At 40.6% G+C, this 20058-nt stretch overlaps 2 protein-coding genes across 6 annotated transcripts; one reads left to right on the top strand and one right to left on the bottom strand.

Moving 5' to 3' along the window:
- The first annotated feature begins 855 nt into the window (after positions 1-855).
- On the top strand, positions 856-11492 carry syvn1 (synovial apoptosis inhibitor 1, synoviolin). 4 transcript variants are annotated; one of them, XM_015005517.2, is made up of 17 exons: positions 856-1082; positions 2101-2250; positions 2345-2437; positions 3528-3680; positions 3825-3873; positions 4172-4275; positions 5552-5678; positions 5764-5863; positions 6507-6572; positions 6685-6801; positions 6987-7144; positions 7996-8148; positions 8250-8405; positions 8502-8685; positions 8811-8914; positions 9812-9873; positions 10277-10425. In XM_015005517.2, the coding sequence occupies exons 2-17, from the start codon at positions 2119-2121 to the stop codon at positions 10286-10288; spliced, it is 1770 nt and encodes a 589-aa protein (XP_014861003.2). In that variant the 5' UTR covers positions 856-1082; positions 2101-2118; the 3' UTR covers positions 10289-10425. The 4 variants fall into 4 exon arrangements, with proteins under 4 accessions (XP_014861003.2, XP_087865916.1, XP_014861000.2 ...); XM_088009790.1 differs by lacking the exon at positions 10277-10425 and having other exon boundaries at positions 859-1082; positions 9791-9853; XM_015005514.2 differs by lacking the exon at positions 9812-9873 and having other exon boundaries at positions 864-1082; positions 10277-11492.
- Positions 11493-13309: 1817 nt separating this feature from the next.
- Positions 13310-19293, bottom strand: gpr137 (G protein-coupled receptor 137). Of its 2 annotated transcripts, none has more exons than XM_015005520.2 (8): positions 19182-19293; positions 16105-16618; positions 15987-16024; positions 15599-15839; positions 14853-15002; positions 14624-14749; positions 14429-14547; positions 13310-13827 (listed from the first exon to the last, which is right to left on the bottom strand). In XM_015005520.2, the coding sequence occupies exons 2-8, from the start codon at positions 16489-16491 to the stop codon at positions 13731-13733; spliced, it is 1158 nt and encodes a 385-aa protein (XP_014861006.1). In that variant the 5' UTR covers positions 16492-16618; positions 19182-19293; the 3' UTR covers positions 13310-13730. The 2 variants fall into 2 exon arrangements, with proteins under 2 accessions (XP_014861006.1, XP_014861007.1); XM_015005521.2 differs by having other exon boundaries at positions 16105-16560; positions 19182-19281.
- Between the last annotated feature and the right edge of the window lie 765 nt (positions 19294-20058).

Below are 20058 nucleotides of genomic sequence, written 5' to 3' on the forward strand. Positions count from 1 at the left end.
TTGAAACTGTGCAGACTGATTGTTCCACTTTAGGGGCTAAAATATAAGTTTTGTTTCTGTTCAGCACTTTCATGCATTGATTTGTTCTAGACGTCTTTTAAACGCTTGAATAGATTTGTGTTCACCTGGTGGCATAATGTACAGCTGTGTATCATATGCATAGCTATTTAAATTAATCTTATTTATTGGCTATTAATTTTTAAAATGTTTGTTTGGTGCCTAGTGGTATCAATGCAGAATTGGATGCTTTTTGCTTATCATGGTTTTGCAAATAGTTAACACTTGGGTTGCCGACTCTGCTTTACTGAAACTTTCCAACAACACATTGTCTAATGCGCAAATATTTCCAAAAGTCAGATTCTAACTAAGGTTTCTAAAATTGTTTGAATTGTAATTAAAATAGTTAGCATCACACTATAGTGTGTTTAGAAAACTGAACATACACCGCAGAATATTTTCATCAATAATAAAAACAAACGTTTTAATTTATTTCTCTTTTGATGTCTGAAATTGACCGTGGATGTTTCCTTATATAATTTGTAGTTGCTTATTCTGTATTCCAATCTCCAATTCTTTAACATGATTGATTGGATTGTGAGACACCGCGCGCTTGAATGCGCCTCTTTTGGCTGTGAGAGCCTGATAACTTCCTATTGGTCCACGTTTATATTTACCGTAAAACTCAGAAAATGCGGAACACAATATCTCACACACCTGGAGGAAATACGAATAAGAAGGCCACTGGTAACTGATATCGTGATGTTTTAACATTGTTCTCTACCTGCCTCATTTGTAGCGTGGCTGCTAAACACGAAACACCGCGCATTTCTGTGGCGCAAAAAAAAAATGCTGTTGCGTTAAATTACCATAACAACCGGATGTGAGGTGGCTTGTAGGGAGCAAGCCAAAGATAAACACGTAGACAGGCAAATACGGGTGAGGGGGGAATTAATAGCTAATAATTGGGAGGGTACGGTGACATGTTTGAAATGGAGTAGCTGGAGACAGCGTAGAAGTTTTATCAGACAAGGAGGCGCCGTTGAATCAGCCGAGGAGCGAGCCGTCCTGCGGGTACCGAGTCGGTGAGTCCCTGACAGCTGGAGCGGTTGGAAGCTAACATAAGCTAGCATAGGCTAACTAACCTTTATTTCTGTTTGTCAACATACCTGCAGAATTAGTTACAGTTATAACCCAAACAGAAGTCTATTTGAAGGTTTCGGTTCATGAATAATGTTTCCATATGTCTTAGGAAGCTGTCACAAGACCTAGGAGTTGAGCTTAAACCATTAGCTCTAAAGGGAATGTTTCTATGCGCCATAAAACAGTTGTATAGTGCGAAAATACTTTTTAAAAAAATCAATGGATTCAGTATGGTTTTATTTATGCTGAAGGTTTATGCTGCTCCAAGATACTTCAGTATATATTATCAACATAAATATATCATATGCAAGATTTCAGTGTTAGTTTAGCTACCATGGAGCTGTAAACAGTTGTCTCTTCATACGTTAGGTGTTTTATAAAACAAAGTGGCTACATGCCACGGACGCTTTCTCTTTTGAAATGCGTCACTTTGTGTTTCCTTCAGGTGGTTTCCATAGTTTAGTTTATGAAAGCACGGGTATAGACACTTTTGAATTACTTTGATTTTACTTTTCTCCCCCTAAATCATTTAAGGGCTGATGACTTTGACTTAATTCTCTGTTTTTGTATTTCCTTAATGATAGACAATAAAAAAGAAAATAAATGTGTTGTGAAATAATTGTATAAATTTTGTAAAAAAAAGTTGAGTGTCAAAGCATATGTATCAAACATTTATGTGACTTTTTTTATGCATGAAGGTACATGATTTTGGTTAATGTGTGGGATTTCTAAGTTTGATTCATAAGAAATATGAGATGTTGCGTCAAGTCAGAATTTGAGGATGATGTGCAAAATTGGTATTGGTCAGGAAACGCCTGATTGTGATTTGTTTACACATGGCCTTGATGAAAGTGAAAATGCAATAAATAATATTTTAAAATGGAGGGAAGAAAAGAAGTGAAAATCTTGACATTCCTGAAGGTTTAAATTCTTGTGTTGTTGTGTCTGTTTGCGCCTCAGCAGCACCTGCAGTCCACAATGGTGCGAGCAATCCTGGTGACCGCCACCAGCATGGCGCTGACCGGCGCCGTGGTGGCCCACGCCTACCTGCTCAAACATCAGTTCTACCCAACAGTCGTGTACCTCACCAAAAGCAGCCCCAGCATGGCGGTAGGTCAGCCGTCTGGTCGGACTGTTTTTAACTTTTGCTTGTCTTCACGTGAGCCACTTTTAAAGTTTTCCTTTCTGTTTCCTTCCCTGTTAGGTTTTGTACATCCAGGCGTTTGTGCTGGTGTTCCTGCTGGGGAAATTCATGAGAAAGGTGTTCTTTGGCCAGCTGAGGGCTGCTGAAATGGAGGTGGGGGATCATCAAAGATCTGTCTTTCCTTCACGCTTCCATACATGTGTTATTGTGTGGATATCGGGGTGAAACTCGTATAAAATCAACACAAAACCTGACTACAGGCTCCAAAAGAAAGCTATTCAAGTTATAACTGCATCGGATTATTTTTATCCAGTTGATGGAAATATTTCTTATATTGGATACTTTAAAATTTTATGATTTGTGTAGAGCTCAGAACAGCTCAGTAGACATGTACAAAACCTATTATAAACTCCTTCCAAGATTGCACAAGTGGTTCAAAATTAAAGAAACAAACTATGAGTTAGGAGAGAGAAGTTTGTTTAAAAAAATAAAGGTCAGGATAAATATTAAAAACATTTGTACTTCAACCAGAGAAACTCGGGTGTGAAATAATTTTTGGTAGTTAGAACTGTGTTTTTCACTCTTTGAGACAAAAAGTATCAAAATCATTTGCTAAGCAAGTACAAGATTTGATGATTTGTTAATTTTCTTTTGAGTTTTCTACCGACTCATAAAAGGAAGTCTTTGGAAAAATGCTTTAGAAAAAGAAACAAGAACAATTCTGCTGTTTTGATGATCGTCTATGTATAAAAAAAGTGTAATAAGTTTATGCTTTTACTTGCACTTTTTTTATTTATTTATTTTTTGCCAGTGACAGGAATTGAAATATTATTTAATTCTGAAAAACGGATATCCTCAACAAGTTGGAATAATGTCTTTCTTTTACTTTTTTTTTTAGTTCTTTTTTTCAGCATTGTAGTTTTTTAAATTTTTTTAGCAGTTTTTTTATTTGTGTATGGAAAGTTTAAAAATTACAACAGAGTGTTGGGCCCTCCCGGGGAAGGTAAAAAATAATAAACTAAACATTATGAGAATAAAGTTGAAATAATACAAGAATAAGGTCATGACTATTTTCATTATTTCGACTTTATTCTCTTAATTTTACGACCTTGTTTTCATAACATAATTTTTGTAAAAAAAAAAAAAAAAAAAACCCTGACTGAAATAGAAAAAGACAACACTGTGAAATGTCGTGCTGTGAATGTAAACTAAACGCGTTCTGCTCTCTCTCCCCCTCTGCCAGCACCTCATCGAGCGCTCCTGGTACGCGGTGACGGAGACCTGCCTGGCGTTCACCGTGTTCAGGGACGATTTCTCCCCTCGCTTCGTCGCCCTCTTCACCCTCCTGCTCTTCCTCAAGTGTTTCCACTGGCTGGCCGAGGACCGGGTGGACTTTGTGAGTTTCACTCTGAGTGGGAAAAGGAAAGCGGACAAATCTTTACCAAACAAACAGCCGTAACCCAAGAGAAAAGATGAGCAAAACGTTCGTGGAGATCAGCTTATTGAGTTTTCTTTTTTTTTCCTGTCTTTTTCTCATCAGATGGAGAGGAGTCCGAACATATCCTGGGTTTTTCACTTGAGAGTTTTATGCAAGTACCTTTCAGTTTTTTTTTGTACTGATTTCACTTGGCGTGAAGCATTTCAGGAAACTGTATGCAAATATTTGTCAAAGCCAGGTGCGTCTTAGTTGTTGTCACAAAATGGTTCCAGTTCCTCTTCAGTTTTACCGCCTAAAACTGTCTGCATGTCACAGAAACAACTTAAAGTTCTCACCTCACCTCAGCAGCTGCCTGGGGTTTAAAGAGTCACATTTATTTATTTTTTTTCCTCTTGTTTACACTCTGCATGCACACTTCTGTAATGAACACTTCTTATTTTTTTCTGCAGCTCTTCTAGGACTTCTGGCTGTCATGGACTTCCTGTTTGTTAACCATGCCTGCCACAGCATCATCACCAGAGGAGCTTCGGTCCAGCTCGTTTTTGGTTTTGAGGTTTGTCCCAGTTCCTTTTTATAACCTTAAAAACTCGAGGCTTGTTAAATGAATCATGGTTCATTTTACAATTAAAAAAAAAAAGCTGATTCTTTTTTTTTTTTCATGCAGGTTCCTCTTATAATAAAGAATAATCATTGTCAATTGATTATTTTTCTTAGGAGCTGCGATCTAAACTGTACCAAAGTGAGCATCTTAAAAAAAATCGCATTCAAACTTCTTAATGACTGGAAATCATTTAAAAGCTTTAAAAAAGCTTTAAATTCAGATTTAATGCAAGTTTTGAAGTAATCTTGCAAATCCTCCAGCTGTGTGTAAAGAAAAAAGGGAAACAATCGAAATCTTAATGCAGCACTCTCTGTGGTGAGAGCTAACTGTTTAAATGTGTCGATTAGACCATTTATTACAAAAACACAAAATAAAATCAGCTCCTGCTGCTTTCATATAAGAACTCAAAATGTTTTCTACTATCCTTTAATTATTAATGAATATTTATATGTCTAGGAGGTAAATATCTCGCATTACCAATACTTTAAATAAGACGCTTTAACAATGCTTTTAAAAAGTGAGGTCCACCAGGGGGCGATATAGGGCCTCAGAAAGTTGGAGGGAAAATGAGGAAGAAAATTTTAAAATTTTAAAAAGAATGGAATCTAATAGATTTTTAAATAATACATTTTTAAAAAAAATATATACAAATGTAATCTTCTTTCAGACTTTATTGTAAAATATAAGTTGAAATAACTTACTGAAGATATATTTAGAAGATAGAAATGACCTATATTGTCTCACAACGGGGAAATTCAGGAAAATGTCTCATCTTTCTGATTGGCTGATAGGATTAATATAAAAACTATCACATATTAAATGTGTTTGTATATTCAACATCAGGTGAATGAAGTCACAGTATGTTACCTGGTAAATTTTCAACCACAGAACTCGTGAGAAGATGTGAGGTTAGCGTCCTCGCTAAATGAATGCAATAATTATTAAATAGCAAATGAAAGTAAGAAAAAAAAAAGTAAAAGTCAATGTTTCATTACATATTTTATAGCGTTGTCTTTGAGTTTTCACTCATTAGAGAATTTATTTTGCTTTAAATTGATGTTGAGATTTGTTTCATGAATCTCATTTTCCAGTCTGATATCTAACTCACCTGTGTTTTTTTTCTGATGCCAAGTCACCACATATACTTTACATCTGACTGCTGCTTCCCTCTCTGACACACACATAGATTTGATCATATTTTCCATTTGATTTTCTTCGTCCTCCTCAGTACGCCATCTTGTTGACCATGGTCCTGACGACCTTCATCAAGTACGTCCTGCACACCGTCGACCTTCAGAGTGAGAACCCCTGGGACAACAAGGCCGTCTACATGCTCTACACCGAGCTCTTCACAGGTGCTGCAACTAGTCTGTGTGTACGACTGATTAAATATGGCGTTCATGATGTTGACGTATGTGTCACATGGCGTGTTGTTGCCAGGTTTCATCAAGGTTCTCCTCTACATCGCCTTCATGACCATCATGATAAAGGTCCACACCTTCCCCCTGTTCGCCATCCGGCCCATGTACCTGGCCATGAGGTGAGCAGCTCTTCAAATGAAATGTCTGTCTAGAACAGGGGTGTCCAAAGTGCGGCTGAGGGGCCCTTCGTGGCCCGTGGAGCAATTTTATGTGGCCGACTGCAGGTCAAGAATGCAAGACTGGCGCAAATGAGGCCCTCTGGTGGACACTTTGAAGAAGTTTATTTTTTAAATTACTTTTAGGGTGATAATCTCCATTACTAATTTAATTCTCGAGCATAAAGTTATCTAAAAATATTTTACTTTTGCTTTTAAGTTCATATGAAGTGGCGCTATAAACATCCAGTGACTTATTACTCAGAAAAAAACAAAAACTAGATCACATCCACTCCTTAAACTGGCTTAGAGAAGGTATTTGTTGATGGAAAAATATTTTCTAGACTGCAAAAAAAGACCCAAAAAGTTAGGAAATTTTCAGCCATTGCGTCATTAAAAAAATATCATATATTCAATTTGTTGAAAAAATCCAACAAAATTATTTTTCATTTTAAGTTTTAAAAAGAGGCTTGGACAGCTGATCTAGACAGTTGTTTTAATTTTTTGTTTTTTTTTTAGAACATAAAGAGTCTGGATTGTTGCTTCATGTCAACCTAAAACAAAGTTTATTTCCCACATCTTTCAACTATTTTGTTTGTCTTTTCAGGCAGTTTAAAAAAGCCGTAACAGATGCTATAATGTCAAGGAGAGCAATCCGCAACATGAACACTCTGTGAGTCCATCAGTTTTTTTTTTGTCTTTTTAGTTATTCATTTAATTCTTATTAATTGAAATATAGTTTTTGAGATATTCCAGTAATGTGTCTGTTATTATATGATGTTCAGATATCCTGATGCGACTCCGGAGGATCTGCAGGCCTCGGACAACGTCTGCATCATCTGTAGAGAGGAAATGGTCACTGGAGCCAAGAAGCTACCCTGTAATCACATTTTCCACTCCAGGTGAGTCCAATGTGACCACACACACACAAGCACACACGTCTGAGCTTAACACTCCTGCTACACTTCAACAGAGCAGGATTTGAGGTAGAAATTTAAACATGGCTGAAAACAAAAGATCCTTATGAAAAGTCGCTTTTTGTTTGCCTGATAAGATCGATGTTTTTATGGTCATTGATGCTCCACAGCTGCCTGCGCTCCTGGTTCCAGAGGCAGCAGACCTGCCCCACCTGCCGCATGGACGTCCTCAGGGCATCCAACAACAACCAGGCCCAGGCCCCGCCCCCGGCTCCGGCCCCAGCCCCAGCGGCACCCGCCAACGCACCGGCAGCCCCGGCCCCAAACGGTGACTTTCAGCATGAAACTCATCCAGGGTTGGGCGACAAGTACCTTTTATGGCTTTCGAAGATTTAATTTGTGGGAAAATCTGGTTTGCACAGTTCAGAGTGATGTCGGGGCCGCCATCTTGTTTAAAATGTTTTTTTTTTATTACAGATGCTATTTATTTGGGTTCTGAATTCAGGTCAACTCAATGACAAAATATTAGGGGCTATGTTAAGACGAGAACAAAGTCACATGACAAAGTCATAATGATAAAAGATTAAAGTTGTAATAATAGGAGCATAAATTAATTGTATGAGAACTGTAAACAAAATAAATAACTACTTATCCAAGGTTTTATCTCATTAAAACAACTTTTTTGTAATAATTTTAAGACGTTCTTCTCGTAAAGTTGTGACTTCATTCTGCCAATATTCTGACTATATTCTCGTGATTAAACAAAAATTCTCTTAGCTTGGCCCCGATACTCCACCATACAATGTTGTTAAAGGGTTAACAGAGGAGCCATGTTGTGATGACTTCCTGAAGGCGGAGCTTCAAAAAGAGCAGGAGCTCCTTAAAGTGACAGAGACCCAATTTCAAGGCGTTAAATTACAAAATCAGGTTTCTTTTAAGTCACATTTGATATAGTTAGCATTTTTATAACATAGTTACTTGCTTATGCTATAAAATGGCACTATGTGGCTGGAAAATGCATAGCACTGCCCTTTAAAGAATATTTTATCTTTTAAATTGTCCAAAATGACTCTACTTTTTTATTTATTACAGTGGAGAAAGCGGTCCCTCTCCTACACTCACCGTTTGTTATTCCTTGTTTATTGAATTCCTCTTTCTTTCTCTCTCTCTCTCTTCCAGTCGCTCCCGGCATGCTGCCAGGCTTCCCTCCAGGAGTTTTCCCTTTCTGGGGTCCTTTCCCTGCAGTTCCTCCACCTGCTGCTGCTGCTCCACCTGCAGCTCCTGCTGCAGCTGATGCTCCACCAGGCAGCACGGACACGACGCAGGCTGCTGGTAAAATGCCCCGAACTCTACCTTTAACTATGGTCATTTTAACTCAAGCAATTTAGCTTTTTCTTGATGACATCAATTTGTGATGCGTCCGTCCGCTTTAGGCACCAGCCAGCCCCCTTCTGCTGCTGCAGATGCTGCTACATCGTCAGCCGCTGCCGCCGCTCCAGGATCAGCAATCCCAGGATTCCCTTTCTCCTTCCCGCCACCTCCCTTCCCCGCTGCGCCATGGCTGCCGATGCCTCCGCCTCCTCCCTTCGGTAAGCTTCCACATCTAGAGACACTTGTTTGAGTGAAAAAAAAAATAGTCTGGTTGTGTTGAAGTGGAGCTTATTCCTCTCTCTATCCTCCCCTAGTGTCGTCCATGCCTCCTCCGCCTCCGTCGCTCTCTCGGCTGACGGAGGAGGAACTGAGGGAGCTGGAGGCCGAAGGGAGGAGGGGCCTGGAGGCCAGGCTGCAGTGTCTCCAGAACATCCACACCCTGCTGGACGCCGCCATGCTCAACATCCACCACTACCTCAGCACCGTCGCCACGCTCGCGTAGGTTACCCCCCTCCATCTAAAACGGGTTCGGTCAGGAAAAAGCCTGCGGTCTTGATTTCCCTTTGTAATTTTGAAGAGCCGCCATGCGCTGAAACATCACCTCTCTCCTGTTCTCACCTCAGCCCTCCGCGGCCTGAGGGTGGCACCGCAGAAGCCAGCGGAGCCAATCAGGAGGCAGCGTCCGCTGGCGCAGAGAGTCCCACCACGGAGAGGGACTCGTCCACCTGTATGTAACAAATACAAGTTTCTGATCACAGAAGTTTTCACTTTTTTTTATTTATGCAGTTTTGAAAAACCAGCTAAAAGTATTTTCACAGAAGAAGAATCAGTAAGTGTTTCATAATTTAGAAAGGATGGTGATGAATTCTGAATCTGGGGTGAAACGTAGGTGTGCAACACAAGGGGACGTACTGATATGACAGAGTTTTATTAACATACAAGTGTCTTAAAGGGGCAGGATTATGTAAAATCAACTTTTTTCTATTAGCTCTACATCATGTTATAATGTCATTCCCTCATCATAAACATACCTGGAACGTTGCCTTGATTCTTTCACTCGTAGCTCCACCTTCTGAGCAGCACTTTTCTAGTTTCTAAGCTTCCAGGCTTCTGCCTCACAGAGCAGCCCCACTTAGCTCCTTCAGACTAGCCAGGAGCAATTAGCACACCTGTTGGAATCTGCTATGCTCATTATATGATCCATTTCTCTGTGAAATGCTGGTAAAAATGTTGTTAAAAGGCTAATAGAGGAGCCATGTAAATTGTAAATACTCAGGTTAGCTTAAGTTACTAAATGACAGATCACTGCTGTCCTGCAACTGTGCTGCATGTGTGATGTAATAGATTATAGCAAGAAACGTAAAATAACTACTTTGTGTTTTTTATTGTTCAACCAAAAATCATATAGATTCTAAAACTTGGCAGTGATGAACTTGAATTGAAATGTTTTCACCCAACATAACACTACAGCGCTGCTGTTATGTAACCAGATGAGCAGATGCAGCGTCCAGCTAAAGTATATCATTTAACATTAAAATTTCAGAGTTTTTTTTTTTTTTTTTTTTAAATGTGGTTTGACTGCTGTACTTTTAAACATACTTAGCACAAAGTTGATGTCATTCAGCTGTGAGGATCGAGAGGAGGACGAGGAGACAGAGAATCAGGACAGGCGGGGGAAGGCAGCAGGTTGGTGTAATGCTAGGCAGACATGTAGGAACAGCCACTGAATCCCAATTGATTCATTTAACAATATGTATTTTTAAAGGGTATTAGCAAGATCTGTAAGCTATTAAATAATGCTTGTTTTACCATATGACTTAGCAGAGAACAGGCTTTACCCAGTTGTGAGTTCAAAGAGACGACATGTAACAATTCAGTGCTAACATTCCTCCATAGAGTCCAGGTTGTTTTATCAACCTGGAAATTATTATATGGGAATAATAATTTCTCATTCCTGTACTAGAAAATGCATCGAGGACTGGGTTTGGGGATGTGTATAATGTGTCTGCATGCACAGGAAGCATGGAACTGCGCCCCCTGGTGGAGGAATGGGAGCTCCTTCCTAACCAGGACTGTATTGTGTTTCCAGCTGACCCAGTAGGTGGAGCCACAGTCTCCTCTCAGCCCGCTGACTCCACCTCCTCTGCCTCAGACGCAGAGAGGAAGGAGAACTGGGATGAAGGAGCGGCGGACGACGAGAACGGAGAGCCCAGCGCAGCCGAGCTGAGGCGCCGCCGCCTCCGTAAGCTAGAGACGACGCCTTCGTCGCCGACATCGCCGTCGCCACCTCCCGATAACTGATACGTGACCGGCGAGAAGAGGGGGCGGGGCTTACCGCTCTGAACCAACAGAAACTTTTGAGATAACTTATGGCTGCTTCGGCTCTTCGTCGCCTCTCTCGTCTACACGCTCAGGTTTCCCACAGCAACGAGTCGGACTCGAGCTAAGACGCAGCCACTTCTGTGTCTGACGGCGACGGCTCCTCTTCTGTTTTTTTGTTTTTTCTCTTTTTTTTCTTTTTTTTTTGATTGGATCAACTCCGGACTGGACTTCTGCCATGCCAACGCTGCAGGAAATGAACTCGGTCAGTCGGCGTTTAGGTCTAGTTTTACCGCATCTTCAGCAGGAAGGCGGTCCTGCTCACCATAGCAACACGTTACGCAACAGGCGGATCATTAACGTAATCCAGCATTTTCAGTTTCAAGTAAAGCCAAACCGCTAACTTCTGCTTTTTATACATGGCCACCGCCCCGACCCTTTCCTTGTTTCCCAGGGTTCTGAGCCCCGTTCCCACTGCTGACACTGTACCATACTGATTTATTGGAAACTGTATATACTGTATAAAGAGTTTTAATAGAATCGTCTGTACATGCTGCGGAATAAAGCAACTGAAGCAGCAGCTGATGCCACAGAGGAACGTGTCGAAGCTCCTGGTTTTAAGGGCCTTTTTCTACAGGTTTTCTGCTGCCGCCATGTGATGTCTTTAATTTGGTTTGGCTGTTTAAATTAAAACTTATGACTGATCGAAAAAAAAAACCCCGATTTCTTCACAAGAAAGAGCATTATTTTTATTTTTTTGTGATTAAAACAACTTTATTTTAAATTTAGGTTTGTAGTTTCTGGGGAAAACATCAAAGAGTTCCTGTCAACATTCGACACCAAACAGAAACAAATCTTAGTTAAATTTGCAAGAATATTTTTCTTTACTTGTTCACAACAAACTAAATATGCAATATTTAAATAAACAGATTGTTGTAGAAAATCTGTAGGTCCCAATTAAAGAATCTTTCAAGGTTCTTGTAAAACTTTTCTACATTTGCATTTTTCCTAACTTTGAGTTGTTTTTGTCTGACTTTAGCAACAACAAAGGGATATGGGTCAATCTGTCTTCATCTGGGTTGCTATTGTTTATTGAATGAAGCCAAGTCTCTCCATTAATAAGTGTCTTGATATTTGGGATCAGATTTACATTAATATGAAGGCAAAAAGCATTGGAAATATTTGCCATTTTTATTTGTCATGGGATGGTCTCCATCCGATCTAAGCTTGAGTCACTTCAAGTCTGTTGCACTTGATTTTTTAATTTTGAAATTAATTCAAAAGTTTTGTTTTAATGGTTATAAGGCTATACTTCTACCTGATTGGTTGTTCGGGAGCGCGCAAAAGCGTTCCACTTTGAGTTGTGATCGGTTGTTACCATGGGGGTAAGCAAATTACCGCAGAGCATGCCTTTGGAACAAGCAGTTCCCCTCCATAACAGGTGGTGGCAGCAGTGTTAATATACTCTCATAATGTAACAAGGCCTTCGAGCAAATATTTGTGAGTTGCCTCTGCACTTACGGCACTGACGTCACATCCGCATGAGCAAATGCGGCTTTCTTGTTTCCGCGACGGATAGGCGTCCCTGTGCTATTTCCATGGAATCACATCTGTATTCAGCCTGAAAGAGAGAGAGTGTATGGGAACAAGAGAGTAGATCAGAGCCAGACAGCCGAGCAACCGATCCACTTATCCACGGTATTCCTACGCCCCATGATGCTTTGCGTGAATTATGGGCACGACTTCCGCTGCAAGCCAGAACTACCAGATAACCACTTCACATTAGGAGAAATAGATTAATTATTCTATAGAAATTAATAATTAATCCCAGGTCTTCAGCCAAAACATCTAGAGCTACATATTTTCCTGGGTAATTTAAAACTTTTTAAATCTAATTTAACTCTGTATTAAGCCTATTTATCATATATAATATCTGGATTCAGAGGCACCGCCAGGAGTCTTGGGTCCCCTGACAAAAAATTGGATAAAGTAATGCAAGTTCAGACCAAAAACAACCAATCAGAACTCGTAGGAGGGTCTTAGTGCTGTCAACCTCATTCACTCACTGCTAAATGTGCTAATGGCGGTGCAACAACTTATTACAAGAAAGCTGTTTATCTGCTGTCATTGGTAGCTATGCTAACTGAACTGAGGATTCACAACAGGCTGCGCAGGGAGCATAGCACAGAGCTGCAGGGAGGATGAGCAGCACCATATGAGATTCTTGATACCATACTGTCACAACATAATGACAGTTTTAACACGCATGTAAAAAAGAATTATAAAAGTTACATACTGCAGCTTTAATTTCACTTAGAGAACAAGTCAGGATGGACGTGAATTAGAGCTGCTGCTGAATGACTCATCTATTGTTAAGTGTTGTAAAAGGTACAAGTTAAATATGAATATGTTGGCATTTTTTTCTCTTAATTCATTAAATGCTAGTGAAAAGGAGGAAAACAGTAGTCTGTAGCTAAGCAAGCTAATTATGCTAAATGGTTGATAATCTGCCTATTTGCCTCTCAGAAAAAACTGGGTTATATATTTGCCCTGTCAGTCAAAATAGCATTATTGCAGAGGTTCTTTTCAGATGAGATATTAATAAAAAATAATTTTTATAATAAATAAATTAAAACATCCAATCAAACACATGAACTCAGACAGGAGTAAAAAAAAACAACAAAACAAACAAAAAACACCTAAACATGAGTTATTGCCCCAGAAACAAGCTACAATGCTAAGGTTGGAAATAAGAAACATAAAATCCCACTGTCAGCAATAATAAAACTTCTTCACACAGTAGTAAATATCCTTTGTATTTTAATCAGTTTCAGATGCATCACATTGTATTTAATAAATGCCACTTTTCAAAGCAGTTCTCCATGTTTAGTTAAGCTGATTTGAGTCCATCCAGGAATGTAATATGAAGTGTCAGTTTAGCTCAGATATTCACAGTGAGTAAGCAAATAAATAAACAATGCTTAGTTTGACCCTCATGGAGTTTACCGGGAGGTTCCACCAAAAATGTTCCCTTTAAGCTGAGAAAGAGTCAATATATCTAAATAATAATAATAATAATAATACAAGGTGCATCTTCGTAGCTTTCCTGAGGTTTTTCAGTGCAATTTCAACCACAGAGTGGGCGGTACTGCTGGGCGGTTCTCGTCCCCCTGAGGTCGTTGTCTAGGTGAGGTAAAAATTCGACAGCGAATGAGGGTTTGGCTTCAGTTCTGAGGGGTGGAGTAGAACGAGTGGTGCTGGTGACTATGGTCTGCAGGGTTGTTGGCAAACAGGAGTGGCGCAGTCTCCGATCCGTACCAGCTGGAAGTACGGAAAAAACCCCACAAAAAAAGATTACTTAAAGCTCACACAATGTGATGAGTTATAGCAAAGTAAACTAGCATTTAGGTTAGGAATCCAAACTTCGACCGTTTTCCTTTTGGCCGAAATTATTACACAAACATCTAATATTTGTCTTTTAATCGTTTAAAATAAAAAAAACTGATCAAATGGTCCTAAAAAGGAATTTATGCTCTAATAACAATAAAAAAAGATTATAAAGCTGTTAGTGTTAAATTTGTGAGTGATTTTGTCAGTTCACTCCTTCGTTGTGATTTGAAGGGCTCCCTCCCTCGGGGGCGCCAGAGCTCACATATCTGTTTTCCCACGTAAACATGCAAACATGCACACAGAGTTTTCTTAAATCTCCAGTTTGGTGGGAGTTTTTATAAATAATCATTTTTATTGATATCAAGCAGCGTTTTTGTGCGGACGGAAGGCTAAAACGCCAAAAAAAAAATTTATTCGTTTTCCCAGATATCCGGCTACGGATAATTGAGTTCGTGGTTCTAAAGTGAGCAAATACATTTAATTAAAAACAAAGACAGAAAAAGCTTCTACTGTGTGTTTATATTGGTATCACCTCTGGTTCTGAGTGGGGCTGCGATCCCACGGAGCCGGTATTTCATCATCGCTGCCTTCAGGGTCATCGAAGAAGTACGGACGAGGCAGAACCCTGTTGTTGATGTCCAAGCTGCTGGTCTGTGGAAAACGGACGTGTGAGGACTGGGAACAAGACACACGGAAAAGACTGTGGGTCTGGAGAGCAGAGATTAACCTCCTGAGCGGGCCAGCGGACTCTGAAGAAGAGGATGAGGAGGCTGGTAGGGAGCAGCTCCCAGATGAAGAGGATGGCACCGAACGCCAGGTAGCCTCGGTCGCCGAGTTCACTCTGCAGGTCAGCCTGAAAATACAGGGTGGTTTTTTTTTGCTTGTTTTTTAAACAACTTATCCAACAGCTTGATGACTCGGAGGGGAAAATGCTCCATTGGGAAGCAGGAACCCACCTGGTCGGAGACATTGTACCAGTCGTAGTCGAAGGACTCCACCTTGTAGTTCTGGGAGAGGAAGAGGACGGTCAGGTTGTAGCAGGCCCGGCTGAAGAACAGGAAGATGACCACGGCTCCCAGAGCTGCCGTGCGGCACACCGTGGTTCCCTGGTGACAGGAAACGCATCACTCACCGCTCCCGTTAACGCAGGAAAAGCAAAAACACTACCACCTCCCAGGAACACAACTTGTACCATCGCTGGAAGGTAAGCACCAATCCGTACTCCGACACGCACCGGTTCTAACCAAACTCTGAGCTAATCAGAGACACTGAAGGCATCCAGGGTTCCTTCAGACGATCATATCAAAGTTCTGTTCATCACTTCACAGACCTCAGGCAGGTTTAGAGACGGTTTACAACGCAGAAATACAAAGTTAGTATGAGAAATTAGAGCAGATAGATATTTCTACTGAGGTCTGGATTTAAATATGGAACCTGGGAAAAAACAGAGACCGGATGGTGGGAGGGATGGAAAAAAAGTAAGGATAGATAAAAGTAAGGAAAGAAGAAATGATTAGATGAATTAAAGAAGGAAGGATGTGTCAAAAGATGGATAGGAGGGAAGAAAGGAAGTAATGAAGCAAAAATGGATGAATAAGAGGAAAGATGGAAAAAGGAAGGAAAGACTGATGGTTGGATGACTGCATGAAAGGCTAAATGGACACATGGATTGATGAATGGATGGACAGACAGGTGTCTGTACCTTGCTCATGAGGTATGGGCTGAAGGAGCGCGGCTGCCTGGTGAGCAGCAGCAGCGTGGCGGCCAGCAGCACAGCCTCCATGATGAACAGCAGGTCGTTAACGATCACTCTGACCAACACCAGCTTCCAGGTCCGCTTGCCTTTCTCTCCGCTGCTGCCTCGCTCCCCCAGAGCGGCGCATGTCACGTTGATGCAAAGGAAGATCACACTCATGGCTGCGTAGGCGCACCGGGCCACCCATCTGACAATTACACACACACACACACACACACACACACACACACACACACACACACACACACACACACACACACACACACACACGTTGCTGACCAGGCTGTAGCGACACAGTACAACACGACCCATTCCAGTGGAAGGTTGTTCTTACAGCTTCGTGTCTGAGGCTGCGCTGATCTTCAGGAAAACCTGCGGAGCAGCAACACAACAGAAACCTTTCAACAAAACCGAAGCCACGTCGTTGCCCACAATCCTCCCCCAAAACTGACCTGGGTGAAGTAGAGGTTGATGAGGCTGAAGGTGAAGAACTGCAGACACACAGGGGAGCAGTAGAGCAGCCAGAAGGCGGCGGCGGGCAGGTGGTTGGCCTGGGCCGTGTTGTGGAAGTAGAAGGAGAAGAGCGTGGTGCGCAGGCCGGCCCAGAGCAGGCACAGGAACAGGAACAGGCTCTGGTAGCTCCAGCGCTTGTGCTTATAGACAAACAGCAGCCACAGCTGCACGTACACCACCAGGAACAGGGACCCGTACAGGGCGATGTACAGGGCGGTGAAGCCCAGCTGGACGGACGGGGCCACGGCCGGACGCAGCGGCGTTGGGGGTGACGAGGAGAAGGTGGAGTTTGGAGGAGGGGAAGCGGTGGTGACCGGAGCCTCCATCGGAGTGGCGGAGGGATCACTGAGCGGACATCGTCAACGCGGGACTTCTGGAGCCTTCACACTGAGGATCTGGTGGAGTGGGGGACACATCCACGGGGTGTGTGATGACCAGAAAAGAGTCGGGATGCTACAGAGCCCGTATGGTGACATGGAGAAGAAAGAAAAAAGTTGTAATCAAGTCGTTCCCACAAGTAATAATTCGTGCCCACAATTTTTTTTTTTCCTCCGATGTCACCAAACGAGCCCCGGATCCACTCCAGATTCAGAGACTGTTGTGTGTTCGGGTGTGAAGCAGTTAATCGCTGCTCCCACCTGGACGGAAAACCTTCCTACACATTTCATGCGCCTTACTCGCGACAAACTGCAAACCACATTTCTTCTCTTTCATTCCACCAGGGATGCATCTATCCAATAAGAGATCGGTAATCGCTTATTCTGCCAACTACTCTGACCATTAATAGACTAATTGCATAAAATATTTGGCATGTTTTGCAGATTTTTCATTCAGCCACTTAAGCCATTTTTAAACAATATTGGAAATACATTCAATATGCTCATAAAGAAAAACTCAGTTCCTTTTTGAATGAGGAAATAAAAATGTTGTTGCCTAGAAGTCAATGACAGCATTCCTTTAGTGAACGTCTGATTATTTGTAGCAAAGGTTGCATCTGAAGCAAAATGAATAAATAAATAAAATAGATAGCCCTTTCTGCTTGACTTAACATCAACACAATGTTGGACAAATCTGGTGATTATTTTTCAGATTAACAGATTAATACCTGGATGGCAAAAGGTGCTTAATAGGAGTTTCTCTTTTTGCAAAATTTGAGCCAGGTGAAGCTAAAACTTTGACACTTGAGGAGCTCTGGGTTGAACATATTTATAGAAAAAGTTTTATTGTTTTTTTATTTTACATGTAAAAATGTGTTGTTGTTTTTTTTACAGTTTTTGGCTTAACATGTCATTCTTTCAGCAAATGTTAACAATCGATTACTAAATTAGTTGACGATTATTTCAGTCATCGATGCATCACAATTAATCATGTAAGCCCCACATTCAACAATCACGTCTCGCCAAACTTTCTGTAAAGGTCAGATTAGTGGAGTGGAACTATATATATACTTTTTTTTTTAATAGGTTTTGTTTAGTTTTTTTTTCTGTGTTGATTACCACTCCCACCTGAGTTGTGGATGTCGGAGTTGCCATGGAGCAATGGACTGCTTCTCTGATTAATCACTACAGGTGAACAGTCATGTTTTCTGCAATTGTGGAGTACTCTTTCCAGAGCAGGGTCTCTTTTTTTTCTCTCCCTCTCTCGCACTCACATACAAACAAAATCTAAGAGCTGAAGAAAATGATAAGAGAACAAAAGACATTGCTGAAATGTGAGATTGCCCTGTGCAAACCTCCATGACATGCAGCCAGGGAGATCAGATAGTGTATCAGGCCCAGAGCAGGAACTGGGCATTTTTGTCAAGGAAAAACAACACAATGTAAACACTGTCCCGTCCCGACTGAGGATAAGTAGTAAACAGCTGAATGTGATGGCTGTTTGCACAATCACATTGTGAAGAATCCTCAATATGGACCTGGGTGAGTTAAAAACAAAAAACAACAACAAAACACTACAGTGCTCAGCATGTTTACTGGAAAATCTCCAGGTGAAAACATTAAGACAGAAGGAATGAAGAGCATGTAGAAGCAAGTCAGCGCCTTTAAAAACAATCTCAAATCATGTTGTTTACACTTTTTTTGTTGTGTTTTTTTTTTTTTTTTTGCTCTCAATATAAATTCCAATGTTTGTCTATGACAGGGGTGTCAAACTCCATTCCTCAAGGGAATGGAGTTTGACATTCCCTTGACATGCCGCTGTCCTGCAGTTTTTAGATGTGCCAAAGGTACAAAACACTGGAATGAAATGGCTTGATTGCCTCCTTGTGTAGATCAGTTCTCCACATCCTTGCTGATGACCTAATTATTCTATTCAGGTGTGGTGCAGCAGAGGCACATCTAAATGTTTCCGGGCAGTGGGCCCTCCAGGACTGGAGTTTTACACTTGTGGTCTATGAAATGCGACATAAACGATGTAGAACTCATGATTATTTCCTCCATCAATGGCAAAGATCAGAGTAGAAGAGGTCCACCAGGGTAGAAAATTAAATATATATATATATATATCTGCTGTAAATGCACTCATTTGGCAGCAGGTGTATTTCTGAAGCGTTTTGTCTTTTAATGACATTTTCATGATAATCTTAGTTATAATAAACAAACATCTACTGTATGGCTACATACAGTAAGGTGACTCACTGTTCTCTCTCACTAATCGCACAATAACATCAATGCAGCAGACAAGGGTTGTTTCAGTTTCAACAAACTGGATTATACAACACTTCATAAATCTGTGTTTGACTATATTAAAGTTTAATTTATTATACATTTAACAAGTGAGACACCCCTCGGTGAATTGCTGCAACCTTTGCGACCCATATGACCCGATCCGACTGACTTTACTTTGTGTTTTATTACATAAACAACCCGACTGCTCCGTTCAAGGTACTGAACCTCAACTGAAGCTAACCGCAAACACCTACGTCTCTGCGCTTCCGCTCGCCAGTCACGCCAGGCTAAGTCTCGTAAAAACAATCCTAGTTTCACCTGTAGATAATGAATTGACGACAATAACAGACCTTTTCGCCTCAGGTGAACATGGAGCTGAAGGATGAGCAGCCGACCGAAGACGGTAATCCCTTCTTTCCGTGTGTAACGTCTGAGAGGCGGAGCCTTTGTAACAGCGCACCGGCACGTCCGCCATATTGTGAGAGGTGAACTCGCGTCGAGGAACGAGGAGGGTTTGTTTGGAAAGGGAAAGTAGGTTCCTGCCATTGAAAGTGACTCCATTGTTTTATCCAAAAAGAAGTGCTAATGATTACGTTTATCTGCTTTTGATAACTTTTAAGTACTTTTTTTTTTTTTTTTACATTTTATAACCAATGCTGATGATCATAACAAATAATATGTCTGTCAATCAAAGTAAGACGTAACCACCAATAAAACTTAACTAAAATATGCTCCACTAGATTTTATTAACCACAATTCAACTGCATTTAACTGAGTTATTCTATTTGATCAAAAAAGTAAGTGAAATCAGGCTTATTTATATGGCAGCATGGGGAATCCAAAGTGCTTTGAAAAGTCAAAGGGAAGATGGAAACGTTCAGAATTTTATTTAAAAAGTGTTTAATATGCCACAAACTTCAGAATATTGTAGAAAAACAGACATTAAAATACATATTATAAAGGAATAAAAGAAAAAATAAAATGTTATGACAAAATACATATCAAATCAAAATTAATAATATTTAATTTCAAGGCATTTTTCTAGTCGATCAAAGACATTGTACAAAAAACAAGCAATATATACAGAACAAACAAGGATTCTGAACAATGTAATAAATAGGATAACATTTAACAATTAGAAAATAAAGGGATTTATAAATAAAAAAGCAATTCTGAAGTGGTGTGTATTAAATCTGCATTTATAGGTTGATAGTGATTTAATATTAC

This window comes from Poecilia mexicana, unplaced genomic scaffold (assembly GCF_051168715.1).
Source record: "Poecilia mexicana isolate PSO_F unplaced genomic scaffold, ASM5116871v1 scaffold_10, whole genome shotgun sequence".
NCBI lineage: Eukaryota > Metazoa > Chordata > Actinopteri > Cyprinodontiformes > Poeciliidae > Poecilia > Poecilia mexicana.

Excerpts from the sequence above, each read along its gene's own strand:
- gpr137 (XM_015005520.2), bottom strand. The coding sequence starts at position 16,491 with ATGGAGGCTCCGGTCACCACCGCTTCCCCTCCTCCAAACTCCACCTTC. Across the intron at positions 15,003-15,598 it reads GCCCATACCTCATGAGCAAG|GGAACCACGGTGTGCCGCAC; the intron begins GTACAGACACCT and ends TCCTGTCACCAG. Across the intron at positions 13,828-14,428 it reads AGCCCCACTCAGAACCAGAG|CTGGTACGGATCGGAGACTG; the intron begins GTGATACCAATA and ends CCGTACTTCCAG.
- syvn1 (XM_015005514.2), top strand. The coding sequence starts at position 2,119 with ATGGTGCGAGCAATCCTGGTGACCGCCACCAGCATGGCGCTGACCGGC. Across the intron at positions 4,276-5,551 it reads AGCTCGTTTTTGGTTTTGAG|TACGCCATCTTGTTGACCAT; the intron begins GTTTGTCCCAGT and ends CGTCCTCCTCAG. Across the intron at positions 6,573-6,684 it reads ATCCGCAACATGAACACTCT|ATATCCTGATGCGACTCCGG; the intron begins GTGAGTCCATCA and ends TATGATGTTCAG.